Source organism: Euprymna scolopes, chromosome 32, assembly GCF_053919585.1.
Source record: "Euprymna scolopes isolate OS-2025 chromosome 32, ASM5391958v1, whole genome shotgun sequence".
Lineage (NCBI taxonomy): Eukaryota > Metazoa > Mollusca > Cephalopoda > Sepiida > Sepiolidae > Euprymna > Euprymna scolopes.
In genome coordinates this window covers 91,189,055-91,207,177 of record NC_136513.1, presented here as the reverse complement: position 1 = coordinate 91,207,177, position 18,123 = coordinate 91,189,055, and the positions used below count along the sequence as shown (strand labels likewise).

Genomic DNA, 18,123 nt, shown 5'->3' with positions numbered 1-18,123 from the left:
TACATCACTAACATATAACAATATTTAACTGTTTACATTGTTTGATTTTTTTACATTTACTTAAAAAAAAAAAAACGGGCCATGCTACTATTCAATAAAACAAATCCATCCGACCAAAAACGATATATACAACGTGCGTATGCTATTTGAGGACATATTTTAATATATCTACTTATATGTAAGGGGCACCTTATGAACGTGTGTGTGTGTGTGTGTGTGTGTGTGTGAGAGAGAGAGAGAGAGAGAGAGAGAGAGAGAGTTTCCTATAGATTCCAAAACGGTTGGACTGATTTTTTTAAAATTTTACACAAATGTATTTTATGTGTCTTAAAGTGTTCTTAGATAGGTTTTGTATTGGAATGCTTCTGATAAGTATCAAAAATCGATAATTGAAAAAATCACATTAAAAAAAATCTGATCTTGACTAAAGTTAACACTTTTATACAGCCTAACATGACTAATGCATGTTGGAAGTTTTATCACTGCACAGGCAGAAATGGCCGGCATATAAAATCAATAGTAAGTTTTTTGTCAAGCATGCTCAATATTTTAAATAGGGCATGTTTGTTTTAACACAGCATTGCTTATGAGAAAGTCTTTCTTTATCATTTTTATTATGTTGTTGCTATAGCAATAAAAGGAAGAATAATTCTAAATAAAGAAAGTAAGAGTTATCACCCTTTATAGATCCTTAGAAAGGCTAAAGAGTTCTTGACAGGGGCCCCAAGCAAAATGGCAGCATGGCCGGTCACTGAATATTGTTCTGTGTTCTGTAAATAATTTAATGTTTCTGCCGCAAATAAAATGTGTTAAAATACAATGAACGTGTCTACTTGTTACTATGCTATCCTGACATCACAATTTCTCCGAACACAACAGTTGTATACCTGTACATTGTTTTGTCTGGGAGTCGTAATAGTAATAGTACAGTATCATATATGGTAGGGAGAAAGAGTTAGCTAATCCAAAGTGCTCAATAGCCAGGTATGTTTCGAAGGTTGTGTTGCCTGAAAAAAACAATGTCACTGTGTTTTGTTATATAATTTCATACAAGAAATCTACATAGTGTTGCCTGGAGGTCATTATAATAATAGTCCAGTATCATATCTGGTATATTGTATATAATAATAAATCCAATCCAATCCAATCCAATGCAGTCAAGATTGAACTCACTACACGAGTTTGTAGTGTAATTCAAATCTTGTCGGTAACTGAATACTTGATGCTTCGCTGAGGCTATCAAGGGTATTTTTTATTGTGATACCATCACTAGATGGGGTGTCTATCCTTCTCTTGAGGGTAGATGGGATTCTCTTGAGTCCCATCTACCCTTGAGAAAAGAATAGACCACGCCAGTTTCTCAACCTGGTATTTTACCTTGCTGTACATACAGCGCCTCACCTTCCCAAATGGTCACCCATCTATGTTTAACGGCTGTTGACCTGTTTATTTTTTATTTGCTGTCAACTAGATTTTACAAATTCTTAACCTTAATACGATAGCATGATGAAATCCAATCAACAACAAAACACAGATTCAAATAAAAATCCGTCATTGGGGGAAAAAAAAAAAAATTAGGTTAATGTTTAGATTTTTTTTTTTTACTGTTTTTTAACAACAACAATAATAAATCTATTTTCTTAATTGCTTCTTTACGTTTTAAACTTTGTATGTTCGCTCAATTACTGGGAATACTTACTCCTTTTCTTTTTTTTATGTTTCATGTTAAAAATCCTTCCTTTAATCTTCTTCTATCTAATATATGAAGAGAAATTGTCTGTGCATATCTATACGTATGTGTACGTTTGTATGTCCGGCTAAAAGCCAAAATCTACTAAACAAAGAGTCATCAAGTTGGTCTTGTCTTGACCGGCATTGCCTTGGATGTTTAATATCTAAAATTTAGAAAAAAAGATTTATTCTACTAGCAGGACCCATCTGCCGGCGTTGCCCAGGAAGATGTTTAACATTGCATGTTAACATGTAGACTCGATCACAAGGAAAAAGGGGAAAAAATGGTTGGGAGAAAGAGTTAGCTAATCCAAAGTGTTCAATAGCCAGGTATGTTTTGAAGGTTGTGTTGCCTGAAAAAAACAATGTCACTGTGTTTTGTTATATAATTTCATACAAGAAATCTACATAGTGTTGCCTGGAGGTCATTATAATAATAGTCCAGTATCATATCTGGTATATTGTATATAATAATAAATCCAATCCAATCCAATCCAATGCAGTCAAGATTGAACTCACTACACGAGTTTGTAGTGTAATTCAAATCTTGTCGGTAACTGAATACTCGATATTTCGCTGAGGCTATCACCCCAACACCACACCCACCCACCCCCACCCACCGCTCGCGCCCCCAATGTAAACAGTAAAACTTCAAAAAACGTTAAATGGTGTTCTAATTGGTAAATGTCGGTGCGTTACTTTTTGAAAATCTGAAAAGTCTATGTTCCAGAAAAAAAAAAAACTCAATTAAATTACCCCCCCCCTCTCCCCAACTTGGAGTGCTTTTCTTTTCTTGCTTTATTTCTTTTTCAGCTAATTTTAAATTTTCCACCCAAAAAGTGCTATAATGTATTTTTGAAAATTAGAAAATACTATGTTCTGGAACAAAAAAAAAAAAAATTAAATTACATCCCCCTCCCCCCCACAACTTGGTGTGCTTTTCTTTTCTTGCTTTATTTCTTTTTCAGCTAATTTTAAATTTTCCACGGAAGATTGGTACGCCATGTGAGAAGGCAGTTTGCTAGGTGAAGCAAGCCGTCGTTTATGCTGCCACGCGTGCGTAGCGTAAACGGAAGCTGTAAAATGGCAGAAAGTAGTTTGTGGGTTCAGGGGTTAATACCATGCAAACGGTAAATTTTCCTCTGGTTTGAGTATCAGATTCATTGTCAGCAACCTCGATTAGTATTTGAAGCCAGACCCAACGCATCGTTACAAAATAAACAGATGTTTATTTTGTTTGAAATTTATGTTAAAGTCCATAAATATATTTCGACAGAAACCGTCATCTTCAGTATTTCGTTTTTTTTTTCTTTCCTCCCCCCTCCCCATGTTGTTGTTGGAGCAAAGAATTAGCCGTTTGTTGTTTAAGTCTCGGAACGGTGCATTTGGTCACGTGAGATTTACATTAAGATTTTGTTCCTTAGAAGCGCCGGTTGAGTTTGAATTAAATAAGATACGTATTATATACGTTTGAAGCCAGATCCAACGCATTGTTACTGGACTTTAAAATAAATTTCTAACAAAATAAACATCTGTTTATTTTGTAACAATATGTTGGATCTGGCTTCAAACGTATATAATACGTATCTTATTTAAGAAAAATATATTTTGTAAATAGCGATCAAATGTTAAAAGTCATTAAACAACCTCAACAAAGAAAATGAAATCCTGTCTCTGCCTGAGGTGCTCTGATTGGGGAATGCCAACGGATCTGCTTAAACAGTTTTTAAAAGGTCATTGTGCTCTTTCTTTAGGAACGCCGATTTGACTCCTTCCTCTTCCTAAAATGTGGATTCATGACGAGATACAGACCAGTGTCGGATTAACATTATAGCAGATATAGCAGCTACTCTTCACAAAGGCCCCGTGCTAATTTTTTTTTTTTTCTTTTCTTCTATAATAATAAAATGGGAACGATTTTTTCCTTGCCACTTCAGATATTATCGGATAATAAGTAGTGTTAGCGCTGTAGGGAAAATTGTGGAGACCCCAAAAAAATGGCTTACCATTAAAGCGTCCGCACATGTGTTCATCATGTGGAATCAAGTTTTCAGGCGTCGGGAAGAAAGAATTAAGATGACAGAGCCCACAACTTTTACAACTAATCAGTCTCACAAAGTGACGCAAAATCTCACCGCTCAACTGCATAAAAGGAGGCCACAGACAGATGGTTACGAAAAGCTTTGGAGATAATTGTTGCATGTCACTTTGCTGTCTTGCCTTTTTTTTATAACTATTTTTTTCCTTCCTTATTTTGTGCTATAAAATTAATCGGAATCGGGAATCAAAACTTTTGGGGGTATCAGAATCAGTATCGAAATCGGAAAAATTTTAGCTTAATTTCCAATTCCAAAAATGATTAATATTTTTTCAAACTTAATATCATATTGCTCATATTAGTGATCGATATTTAATTTTTTTAACTATCAGTACAACTAAAATCTATAGATCATAATAACATCAAAATACTTGCATAAAACCCCCCCCCCAAAAATGAAACTTTGCATAAATTTGCTATGTAACCCTTTAAAGAATTTATTTATAAGGTTCTGAAAAATGTTTAAAAATGAAATAAAACATTTTTGTAAAAAAAAAAAAATACTGTCAAACATCACTGATAATTAAATTAAAGGTAAAATACAAGTTTTTTTATCCATTTATTTTATGTTAAAGGGCATGCATCCATTTTTTTTTAATTGTTTTTTTTTATTATTATTGTGCTTTTCCAGGTGGAATTTATTCAGTGGACCTTAAGGGATGGGAGGACTTAAAAGTGAAATAAATAGACATTTTTAAAGGATCAGTCTTGAGTTGAATTAGGTATAAATGAATTCTTGAATTAAAAGATATTAATGCCTCTGTGTGACAACCCACTTGACGTCAGTTCTTTAATTTTCATTTGCTACGTTTGGTTGTAAAACAGACTTTCTAAATGCATAAATGGTGGTTAAATGGAGATAGAAGGCTATAAAATCTATATAACTATAAAAGTGAAATTGTCTGTCTGTATGTGTGTGTGTGCGTCTGTGTGTGTACATTTCTCTACCAAACTATTGTCAATTTTCAGTCTACAGACTCGAGATTCGACATTAGGAGTATTGAGACTTGGAAAATCTTTTTAATTGATTTTCGTCCAGAAATTTGGCTGTCAAGGGGTCAAAGTTTAAGGATTTGACTTTTGAAAACTCTACCAAACGCCACCAATTTTGGGTCCAAACACTTGAAATTTTAGATGTAGGTTACTTAGACATGGATCAAACATTTTAATTTGATTTGAGCCCAAAACAATAAATGTTAAGTAGTCAAAATTGGGGTCAAAGTAAAAAAAAAATTGACCTCGGCGGTCTCTACCAAATTACTCAGCCAATTTTTGGTCTAAACATTTGAAATTTTACATAAAATGCATTCAGACATAGGGCAAGCTTTTTAATCGGTCTTTGGCCGAAAATTAGGCTGTCAAACGGTCAGAATTCAAAAGATTTGACTTTTGCGGTCTCTAGCAAACTATTCAGCTAATTTTGGATCTAAACATTTGAAATTTTACATAAAGGGTATTCAGATATGCAGCAAGCTTTTTAATCAGTTTTTGGGCGAAAATTTGGCTGCCAAGAAGTCAAAATTGAAAGAATTGACCTTTGCAAACTCTACCAAACTCCTCCGCGAATTTTGGGTCTAAATACTTGAAATTTTAGATGTAAGTTACCATGACATGAGTCAAACTTTTTAATATGTATACACATATGCAAATAAAGTTATGAACAGTACATAGGGCCTGAGCAAAGCTGGCCTGAACTGCTAGTCTAATAATAAGAATTGAAACCATTTGGCAGTTTAGTTGTTAATATTACTATCCCAGTAAAAAGACTCAACAAAGACTGAAACTTTTGAAAATTAAAATCTAACTGCATTTTTATTCTATCTTAAAGACATTTGGAATGTGTTTTAGTGAAAGAAATTACTTACATGTTTTGGTGCTTCTAGACTATCAGAACGAAATATTGTAGTCGATATATCGAGTTTTCAGATAAAAAAAACAATGGTTTCTACTGATTTTTTTTGGTAAATTCTAATAAATTATACCGTTAGCTTCCAAATTATGCAGTCGAAATTACCTGAGTATTACTGAATTATTTAAAAAAACAAAAAACAAAACAACTTTAATTGTGTTAGCAGGTGAAAAATTGCGGCCATATTGTTTTTATAAAATGAATCGAAACGGAAAATTACCTCCCTTTTGAACTCTCCTGTGTCTTACATGAGCAAATATGATCATTTTCTTCAAATTCTATTTTCCGTTTTCTTTAATAACTAATTTTCTGCCTTATTAATTTTCATAATTTTTGGATATAATCATTTAAAAAATATGAGGAACATGTAGATATCATTGTTTTCATATGAAATTCAGTTTTGCAATTTCTGACATTTCGTTCTGATAGTGTAGAAGCGCCCATGTTTTTTTTAAATTAATTTTTATTATATATTTAATCTTATATTTCAGTTGTATCTTTGTAAAATTAAATCGATCATTCCACTGTATGATAAGTTAAAAGGAAGAAAAAAAAACACACACAAAAAAAATCAATTATTTACAAATTTAGAGTGGGGCATCAGCTTCACGACTTTTGCCATTTTTACTGTTACCATTTCTGCCTATTTATCCACTTTTGCCATTTTTACTGTTAACACTTTTACCATTGCCATTTTTACCAATGCCATTTTTATTGCAGCCATTTTTACCTAAATTCATGAAAATGAATATCATAGCAATCGTTGTTGTCACTTAGCCCTTTACAAATGGGTACTTATGCAGAATATGAACTGTGTTAAAATAATTATGACAGCTTTTTGTAATTAATAAGGACTTTGGCAGACCTGTACAATACACATACCTCTATATTGTTCTTTTCGTAATTTTCCAATTTTTTCAGCAGATTATTATTGATTGGATATTAATCTACCAGATTATTTATAAAAATGAAAAAAATTCATTATTTAAAAAATTGTAGGGAGTGCTCAGTTTCTTATACAACGTTCTAATATATATATATATATATATATATATATATATATAGTCATCGACATACAGCCCTGTTTCGTTGTATCACAACTCATCAGTGCCGCTAGACTAGCATCTCTCCCAAGTCAAGGATTGAACCTAGAACCATCGTGTTGACAGTCGGCAGTTCTCCCACTCGACCACAGAAGCGACGCCCGCAAATAACTCGTTGGAATGTCTATCTAAATAGACATCTGCCACCACTTTTACAGTGCTCAAACCGCCTGTTTGTAAACAAACAAACAACGAGCTTCGCATTTTTTAGCCAATTAAGTAGTGGGTGAGATTATTTACGACAGTACTCTACCCAAAGAGGGGGGCTTAAAATATATTTGTAGTCATATATATATATATATATATATATATATATGTATATATATATATATATATATATATACATATATATATATATATATATATATATAATTATTTTTTTACTATATATATATATATTTTTTTTTTTAACAGTTTTCGGTTTGCCCTTTTGGTTACATAAATTGTGAGATGAAAGTAGAAATTATTTGGCAAAGATCACCCTCTTCATTTTAACAATGACTTCCAATATCAAAACGTTAGCCGAAAATTTAGGCTTTTGAATTTTAGATGGAGGTGGGAGAAAACTGGTTAAATAGTCAAAAGTTACATTTTTTTCAAAGTTAAATTAATCAATTATTAATTTTTATTACTAGGGATTCAGTACTTAACTTAGTTACCACTTCATAGAAATAATACAAAAAAATTCAGTCTAGAAGGATTTCTCTTTCATTGAGCAAACAACAGAACTGCTCCTCGCCAGGACGTGACTATTTCACTTTGATTAAAGAAAACAATATTGAAACCACGTTTCCTAACACTGACAATTTCTTACGCATTTATCTATATATTATGGTAACTAAATGTACTGGGAGAGATCATTTTCAAAAATGAAGTTGATTTAAAACTGTTTGTGAAACACGATAGGGCAAGAGTGAATACACTATTTAACTCTTTTGAATATTGAAAATGACGTCCTGAAATCACTGAATTCATCTGAAATAATTGTCAAATTTGCAGATTTGAAAATGCAGCAAAAAGACCTTTGAATGTCATTGTTTTGAAGTTTTTCGTTTGAAATTTTTGTTTTGAAGTTTTTCTTTTGGAATTTTTGTTTTGAAGTTTTTCTTTTGGAATTTTTGTTTTGAAGTTTTTGTTTTGAAATTTTTGTTTTGAAGTTTTTGTTTTGAAATTTTTGTTTTGAAGTTTTTGTTTTGAAATTTTTGTTTTGAAGTTTTTGTTTTGAAATTTTTGTTTTGAAGTTTTTGTTTTGAAGTTTTTGTTTTGAAATTTTTGTTTTGAAGTTTTTGTTTTGAAATTTTTGTTTTGAAGTTTTTGTTTTGAAATTTTTGTTTTGAAGTTTTTGTTTTGAAATTTTTGTTTTGAAGTTTTTGTTTTGAAATTTTTGTTTTGAAGTTTTTGTTTTGAAATTTTTGTTTTGAAGTTTTTGTTTTGAAGTTTTTGTTTTGAAGTTTTTGTTTTGAAGTTTTTGTTTTGAAGTTTTTCTGTTGAAATTTTTGTTTTGAAGTTTTTGTTTTGAAATTTTTGTTTTGAAGTTTTGTTTTCTATTTATGCTTGTAAATAAAACATTGCATTAAACTTTTGTTGGTTTTGTTTTTATTGTTGAAGAATGTGGATCAAATCTATAAAATATTTCCTGGTCATTATTTGTACATCAAATCAATCTGGTGTAGGCTCCACACTTGGTAAATCTGCTACAGACTCCACACTTGGTAAATCCGTCCCTGATGAAGACTGAATAAAAATTCTAGGTGGTCCACTCACCCAGGCTTTCCCTTCTCTACTTGAGAAGGGGCTAGTTTATTACTAACTGTCTGAAGCACTTTTGCCAGGGATGCCAACCAAGCTGCCTAAGCATTTTTTTCAGGCCCAGAGTGCTCTTCCTCTAGAGCGCTGATTCTTTAATCCCACTTTCTAATCCTTATCTCAAATCATCCACCATGGGAGGGAGATAAATAACCGTTTTAGGGATGAGGGTAATGTGTCATGGGACAAACCTCCTAGGCATTGTCTTTTACTTGAGGTGGGGCATTTTTGTGTAAGTTTATTCGTTATGATAGCATTGTGCAAGCCTTTTCTTGTCGCACACAAACATATGCGCGCACGTACACACACGTACATATATTCACGTTCACATACATACACTCACATTCATGTGCATACACACGCTAACGTACACACACGTACACACACATACGCACACACATACGCACACATGGGCAACGTCACTTCCTTTTAAAGGAAATCCACACATGCATGAAGGACACCGGAAACAACTACAAAAGCAAGAGACCTAAGCTTTTTCTTTCTTTTCAACCCGGATCCCGACCTGAGTGGTCGAAGGACCTACTACTCCTTCGGGGCGCGCTTCACATCCCTCCACTATGTGTGGGGCCCGAACCAACAGACAGTACGTTTACACCTTACACGCTTTCTCTCTCCATGGCCTGGATTGACTTTCTCACCCTCTCTCTCTACAACAATAGACTTTCCCTCTCACCAGCTAACGGCGAGAGACGCACGCCAAACTAAACATGTGCTGTACCCTTTCTTTTATTTGTTTCTGCATGAAATAAATTCTAGTTCGTTTATTTCAATTGAACATGTTGTTCGTTTCTTCCTCAATTCAATTCATTTTTCCTATTTTGTACGACTGGGTCATATATATAATATACCACCAGCCCGCTACAGCATTCTGACAGGTGAGCAAAAATATACTCTCACCGGTAGCATATATTTGCTAATTGTATTAATTTGCAATAAATAAAAGGGGGCTTCTACATTATTGGGACGAGAGTCGATAAATTGAGTTTTCAGATTAAAAAAAAACAAAAAAACAATGGTTTCAACTGATTTTTTTTTTTTTGTCAATTCTAATAAGTTACAATGGTAGCTTCCAAAGTATGCAGAATTACCTAAATGTCACTGAATTATTGAAAAAATAAAAAAAAACAACTTTAATCGTGTTAGCAAGTGAAAAATTGCCGCCATCTTGTTTGAATCAAAACTGAAATTACCTCCCTTTTAAACTCTCCTATGTTTTAGGGTCATTTTCTTCAAATTCTATTTTTTATTTTCTTTAATAAATAATTTTCTTACTCTATCGATTTTCATAATTTTTGGATATAGCCATCTTAAAAAAATACGAGGAATACGTAGATGCCATTGTTTTCGTGTGAAATTCAGTATTACGATAGTATAGAAACGCCAATAAGATAAAATCAATCCCCGGACGTTTTCTACGAGGCGGCCAACCGTGGAGGCTGCACCGTTATGGTCGAAACTGATTGGTCGATCGGATTTGGCGCGTGCGTAAGAAGCAGCATGTCGGCGTGTTTTGGATTGCTTTAATTCGTTTCTCTTGTTTAGAGACGAGAAAGGAGAGAAAGAAGGCAACAAGCGACCATCGTAGGCTTTTTGTTGTCTTCTTCGGAGAAAGGGATCATCTATGCCGGAAATTTACGGAAGAGCAAAAAATAAAAATAAATAAGTAGACAAGCAAAAAGTGGTTGTTTGCGTCTGTCGTCGTAGATGTCTGTGTATACGTCGACTTTTGATATCTACATATATTTATAAAATTCCGTGGAATTCTTATTTATTTTTTTCACAAACAATTTAAATTAACTTTGATTTTATATTTTTTTAAATCGTATTTTCCAAGAATAATGGAGTCTGAGGTTCATAGGTTAATCGCGGCTGTGGAAACTGTCATGAACCCCTCGGTTAGCCACCAAGAACGTATGTTGGCTCATAAGGTAAGTTATTACTATTATAGACGATTATATTTAAATTCTTAAATTTTCTTTCCCGTTTCCGTATTTTCCGAGGAAAAAAATAAATAAATAAATAAAACGAAACCTTTCAACCACGTGTGAGGGATTTCAGAAACTGATCACCCCCCCCCCCCGCTCAACGACTACTGCTACTATGCAAGTGCTCAAGTAATTGTTCAAACTTAATTATAAAAAAAAAACATACAAAAAATAAATGCAAATATATTTCTTATTGGGCTACTAATTTTTAAATGTGTGTTTTTCGACTCTGCGTCACTTGCACGGTATTAATAGATTGTTGTAATAAAAAAAAAATTAAAAGTACATGAAAAACGAATTTTTAAATCTTAGGAACGGGAGTTTATGCAGAATAATACGGCTTGTAATTTTTATTATTATTTTTTTTTTTTATAGATAGGATTTTCGGTGCTTATGCATTTATGTTACCGCGCTATTTTTTTTCTTTTTTTAAATAGTATTTTCGGTACTAGTGCACTTATTGATCCGTGCTGAAATAACGTTATTATTTAAAAAGCCGTTCTTAATATGGGGAGGGTGTTTTGTAACTATTCTATACCTTACAATTGAATAAAAAAACATAAAACTTTAATTGAACTTGGAAATACGATTTAAAAAAAAAATAGCGCGGCGGATCAGTAAGTGCACTAGCACCGTATTTTCAAATTAAATTCAATGTTTACGATATTTTTTTTTTTTTTTAATTTTTAAGTGAAAGTACAGAATTTGTAGCTATTCTGAGAATAGTTACAAAATACCTGGTCTTCCCTATGTTAAGAATGGCTTTTAAAATAACATTTCAGCACGGTAACATAGATGCATAACTGCATAAGTACTGGAGAATAGGCGGACCTGAACGAGCTCCCCCCCCCCTCCGTAATATTAATTCCTTTTCACGTTTTCTTATTTTTTTTCTCTGCGGAATATTGTCAATAAGACTTAACTTTCAGATTAGTAAGAAATTTTTTTTTTTTTTTTTTTTTAAGTTTATTTAATGATTTTTAACGCAGGGGATCACTTTTAAATTATAACGTCCTATTAAATTGACACCCCACTTTTCGGTCAATCAGGAAAACTCTCCTTAATGAGCTATCTTTGTGGTGCAAAAAAAAAAAAAAAAAAAGTTGGTGCTAATGCAGAGAGTGATCCGATCCGCGCTACATTTAAAATCGTATTTCCACGTTTAATTAAAGTTTTATGCTTTTTTTATTCAATTGTAAGGTTAAAGTACAAAATAGGTACAAAACACCTTCCCCTCCCATGTTAAGAATGGCTTTTTGAATAATAACGTTATTTCAGCACGGATCACTCTCTGCATGAGTACCAAAAATTTAATAGAACGTTATAATTTAAGTGATCTTCCCCTACGTTAAAAATCATTGAATAAACTTAAAATATATATATATATATATATATATATATATATATATATATATATATATATATATTCTTGCTTATATGAAAATTAAGTCTGTTGTCAACGATAATTTTATGGCAGGGAGGAAAGCTCGTTTAGGTCCGACACAGAATATTTAAAAAATAAAGCCCCCTCCTCTTGTTAAAAATGGTTTTCTTGACCTTATTTCAGCACGGCTTGTATTCTGCATAAGTACTTAATCAATAAATAGAATAAAAGGTCCTGGATATGACCTAAAACTATATCCGATGGTGAGGCCCCCCCACCTTGCGGGCCGTGGGGAGTGTAGAGCCACCCTTTAATTGCCATTACTCCCAGGTCCACTCTGACCCGGAGTGGTAGTACCTGTTAGGGTCCCAAACTATGGGTTAAATAGAATCTGACTTGAAAAAAAAAATATTCTCCATTAAAAATCGTTCCTCAAAATAACTAGATTCGGCATTAAATAACCTGAAAAAGGTTGATATGCCGTAAAACATAAACAGCCAACCAAATAGAATAAAAATGAAGACTTCCAGGCAACACCAGATAATGCTAGTAGTCTTAGAGTAGTGATGCTGATGCCCCACTCTAAAATCTTAATGTAATTTTTAAAATTCTTTGTGGATATTTTCATAGACTGCTTAAATATAATCGCAAATCACATTCTTAAATCATTCATTGACATCTATGCTGATGACACTACCATCTATGGCAACACATCAAAGGCCGTAAATGACAAAGTTCTCTCTAATTCTCTCTTCTCTGATCTTGAGCGCGTGGTACAGTGGGGGAAGAGGTGGCTGGTCACTTTTAATGCATCCAAAACCAAGCTTCTATCTTTACATCATCAACGCTCGGATCCCCGTTTGGCATCAATTGAAATGGATGGCTCTCGTCTTGGGGAGGCTTCATGTTTTGACAAGCTTCTGGGTTTGACCGTTACTCCTGATTTGAAATGAAGCACGTACATTAGGTCTGTTGCCAAGGATGCTGGGAAAATGGTGGGATCCTTCTACCGCTCCAGAAGATATCTCCCTACTGATGCTATTCTCTATCTGTATAAAAGCCAAGTACGTCCAAGGATAGAGTACTGCTGCCACATCAGGGCAGGAGCTGCTAAAAACAGTCTATCCTGCCTTGACAGAGTACAAAATAGACTTTGTAGCTTAGTGGGGATGCCCTTTTCTCTTCCCTGCAACCTCTCTCCCACAGAAGAGACATTGCGAGCTTGTCTTTGTTTTATCGTTATTTCCATGGCAAGTGCTCGTCTGAACTCCAATCTCTGGTTCCCCCCTCCCCAATCTTTCACGAAAAACACCCGTCTGGCTGAAACTACTGTCAATAATTTTCCCCGCTCTTTATCTGTGCCTAAATCCAAACGTAGATTCCATGAGCAAAGCTTCTTTCTGAGAAGTGCACGACTGTGGAACTTTCTTACATTTGCCTGTTTCCCACCTGACTACAACTTGGATGCCTTCAAGTCCAACATAAACAAACTCCTGACAAACCGCCCCCTTAAGTAAGACACTATGAAATCTCCAATACTAATGATTACTACAATACTATCTCATTGATTATTGTACACGCAATAACCCTTATCCCTGAGTGGCCTCCAGGCCTTGATAAATGATGACCTCCATGTAAAAAAAAAAAAAGAAAAAAAAAAGCAGAATTTGAAGTGTGTGGGGGGATTACGCTGAGTGAAATTATAAATGAAAAAAAAAGGAAAAAAGTTACTTTCTTTGATATTTTATTTTTACGACCTGCCCCAGTGTAGTATAAACACCCCCAACCACCCATGTTAAGAACAGCTTTCAGAATACCACCCCGCCTCCCCATGTTAAGAACGACTTTGGAGGTTGGGGGGTATTCCAAAAGCCGTTCTTAATATGGGGAGGTTAGGGTGTTTATAATACGCTGGGGCATGTCGTAAAAATTTACCCTTTTTCTTTCGTTTTTGGCTAAACGAAACTTTTTTTTTTTCTTTATGGAGATTGCTCCAGACAAGGTATGAAGTCACTCGATGTAAAGAGCTAATAGTACTTAAAAGTAAAACAAAACAAAAAAAAACAAAACTTGCCAACAATAAATGATAGATGGAATAGATTTTGACTCAGTAAACAGCAATTCTTCCCCCCTCGTCACTCCTGGAATGTGAGGACTAAAGGACAAAATAATGAAGTGAGAGTTATGCAGCTGCTGGAAATAAACTCAAGATCCACTTTTTATCCTTCTTTTATAATCGCATCGAATTATTTTAAAAATTATATTAAATCATAAATTTTCCGACGCCAGACAATGCTATTTTTTTGTCTTATAACAGCGAAAACAACATCTTATGTTTGCACCTGGGCAACACCAGGTGTCTAATCAAAATATATTGTGTTTTTTATATGATCGAAATAATATGGTGAATTCCCAGAAGATAAAGTTTAGAAGTGAGTGACGTTGCAACAAGTTGCCTTGTTGCGACCTAGATATATCTCTGAGACGTTGTAGACTGAAATGCGCTAAACCTGTCAAGTGAGGTGGGCATGTGATTTCATTATGTGAATACGTCATTCATGCATGTCAACAAACTTAATATAAGGCGTACTAAAGGAAGCCACTGTTTCCTCTGATCATCCCATCCGCCGTGGCAAGTAGGTATTTATTTTCTGCACACACCCTGCTCCCCCTAAGGGGGGAGGGGATATTTTTATTTTATTCATTTTTTTTTTTTTTTTTTTTTTTTGCGATTCACTTATCACTACTTCAGCTATAAGCAATGACAACAAAACCAATTCTTGTTCGGGCGAAGAATGTTGGATTCCAACGTAATGGAGATGATACCAGGCCTGGCATCTGTCACAACAAATCATGAAAGTTCCATCATCCGGATGTCCACATATTAGAATAGGAGGACGCAAATCCTCCATAAAGAAATTACAATCAAGGCAGTTCGGACAATACCAACTTTCTTCCATCGGTGAAGATTGAAGCATGCCAACACATCAAAATGAAACCAATGATCACACCTATCGCAGTAAATCCTAGCATTACCACCAGTATCAGACAAGGCCAAACTATTTGCCAAGAACTTTGCAGCTAACTCTACCCTCTGTCATGAAGGTCATCAACTCCCCATATTTCCTCCTACAACAGACAACACACTATCCAACATACAAATATCTGTGCGTGATGTCGCCAAACTAATCAAGAACCTTGATTCCAATAAAGCAACTGGTCCAGACGGCATTCCAATTATAGTGTTGAAAAAGCTTCAACCAGAACTTGCTCCCATACTTACAAAACTGTTTAAGTGTTGTCTTAAGGAGAAGTACTTTCCAACAACCTATTTAAGAACTCAGGTGATAAGTGATCTCCCTCTCAGTACAGACAAATAAGTCTCTTGTGTGTCATGAGTAAGTTACTGGAATCCATATTAAATAAAGTAGTCAACCACCTCAGCAGAAATAATCTCCTTAGTGACATGCAATATGGTTTCCATTCTGCTAGATCTACAGCTGATGTGCTAACGGTTATATCTTATAGAATTAGTGAATCTCTCGACAAAGGCTTCCTTTCTAGGGCAATTGCTCTTGACATATCAAAGGCTTTCGATAAGGTATGGCATAAGGGCCTACTTCACAAGATTTCCAGCTATGGTATAACTGGAAATGTTTTCTCAATAATGAAATCATTTCTCTCTGATAGGCTCATAAGAGTAGTGGTTGATGGGCAGCGATCAGAGGCCCACAGTATTAATGCTGGAGTCCCTCAGGGGTCCATCCTGGACCCAACTCTCTTCCTGATCTACATCAATGATCTCCCAAAACACATATTTAAATCATTCGTTGACATCTATGCTGATGATACGACCATCTATGGCAACACATCAAAGGCCGTAAATGACAGTTCTCTCTGATTCACTCTCCTCTAATCTTGAGCGCGTGGTACAGTGTGGGAAGAGGTGGCTGGTTACGTTGAATGCATCTAAAACCAAGCTCCTATCTTTACATCATCTACGCTCTGTTCTCATCTAGCATCAATTGAAATGGATGGCTCTCGTCTTGGGGAGGCTCCATATTTTCACAAGCTCCTGGTTTTGACCTTTACTTCTGATCTGGAATGGAACACGTATATCACGTCTGTTGCCCGAGCCGCTGGGAAAATGGTGGGATCCTTCCACCACTCCAGAATATATCACTACTGATGCAATTCTCTATCTGTATAAAAGCCAAGTACGTCCAAGGATGGAGTACTGCTGCCACATCTGGCTGGAACTTCTAAAAAACAGCCTATCCTGCTTTGAAAAAGTACAAAATAGACTTCGTAGCTTAGTGGGGATGCCCTTTTCTCTTCCCTGCAACCTCTCTCCAACAGAAGAGACATTGCGAGCCTGTCTTTGTTTTATTGTTATTTCCATGGTAAGTGCTCATCTGAGCTCTAATCTCTAGTCCCCCCTCGCCAATTTTTCAAGATAAACACCCGTCTAGCTAAAACCATTGTCAGTAATTTCACCCACTCTTTATCTGTGCCTAAATCCAAATGTAAATTCCATGAACAAAGCTTCTTTCTGAGAAGTGCACACCTGTGGAATTCTCTTCCGTTTGCCTGTTTCCCACCTGACTACAACTTGGATGTCTTCAAGTCCAACATAAACAAATTCCTGATTAATTGCCCCCTTAAGTAAGATACTTTATCAAATCTCCAATGCCAACTATTACTACGATATTATCCCATTGATTATTGTACACACAATAAACCTTACCCCCGAGTGGCTTCCGGGCCTTGATAAGTGGTGATCCCCCATGTAAAAAAAAAAAAAAAAAAATTACCATCGTCAGGTAAACCGCAAACTGGGCAACTCTCAATGAATTCCTCTTCCACGAGGTTATCCTCAAATGTAATAGCTGGGGAGATGTCTTCTTCAGCGTCACTGTTATCCTGCACAGGCTGACAATTCTAAGGGGTAAAGATTTTTTGACAAGTGAACCTGCAAGGATCCATCTCCATGCTTAACTTAAACAGATCAATTCAATCCGTCTTCGCCTGGATACAAATGGGTGATTTTTTCCTAATACCCAAAACGGCCGACTCTGGTTAGGAGCCTTGATCATCACTAATTCTCTCTCAGACACTGGATTAGATGTTTTTTTTAGATTAAGATTAGGCTTGTTTTCTCAAATTTAACAAGTATTCCTGATACTATATTCTCTTGAATCTTTTTAATGTCTCATTGCGGTAACTTAACGACTCCAACAGATGCTTTCTAGACAGGGCTCAATTTGGCTGATGTTCTTTTTGTTTATCTTTAGTATCAACCGAGGATTAATTACTGGGTGTAAAAAATGGTCAGGGGTTATGATTTCCAACCCTTGGTTCGAGGAACTCCTATAAATTAAAGGCCGGTCATTTATAGCAGTATGGACATCAAACAACATAATCAAAAGGTCAAAATAAGTAAAGCTGGCTTCGCCAATCAGTTTATACAAATATGACTTTTCTAATGAGCCTCTCCCGAACACTTCCATATCATGGAGAGTACAAGGGTATTTTAACGTGCTCTATTTTACATGTCCCAAATCATTCCTTGTATGCATTAGAGGTAAAGGTTTCATGTATCACACTGCATCCTGCAACAAACGACTTCGCATTGTCACTGTAGGCGTGCGAGGGTATACTGTATATGTTTGTAAATCGTACAAATGCTGTTAGGAATAAATGAAAAAACATCCTCGACTAGCTCCAAGTGCACCGCGTGTACTTCTAAGCAAGAGAAGACTCTTATATACATCTTTATTCTTTCTGGAGCTTGCAAGACCCATAAATGACCAGTGTAGTCCACACCGGTGTGAAGAAAAGGTCTTATTAACTCGATGTTTAGGTAAATCTGTCCTTTTAAGGTATGAGAAAGGTATAGAGTTGAAGTTCTGGCATAACGAGTACTCTGATAGAGCCGCCTTCACAGCTTGTGGTATCTCACTTTATTCAATGTTGTGAGTATACCTAAATGCCTGCATTGTTGGTGGCAATCGCGTACAATCAATCTGGTCAACTGATGGTCTTTAGCCAAAATTATAAGCTTATGAATCTCAAATTCAAAGACC

General features: G+C 35.0%; 1 protein-coding gene across 1 annotated transcript in view; it reads left to right on the top strand.

The window, feature by feature from the left end:
* The first annotated feature begins 10,099 nt into the window (after positions 1–10,099).
* Positions 10,100–18,123, top strand: part of LOC145256483 (exportin-5-like) — a 127,232-nt gene continuing 119,208 nt past the window's right edge. The window contains exon 1 of the mRNA XM_080115428.1: positions 10,100–10,596. Coding sequence (XP_079971554.1) covers positions 10,507–10,596 — 90 coding nt within the window. The 5' untranslated portion in view covers positions 10,100–10,506. The remainder of the gene's footprint in view (positions 10,597–18,123) is intronic.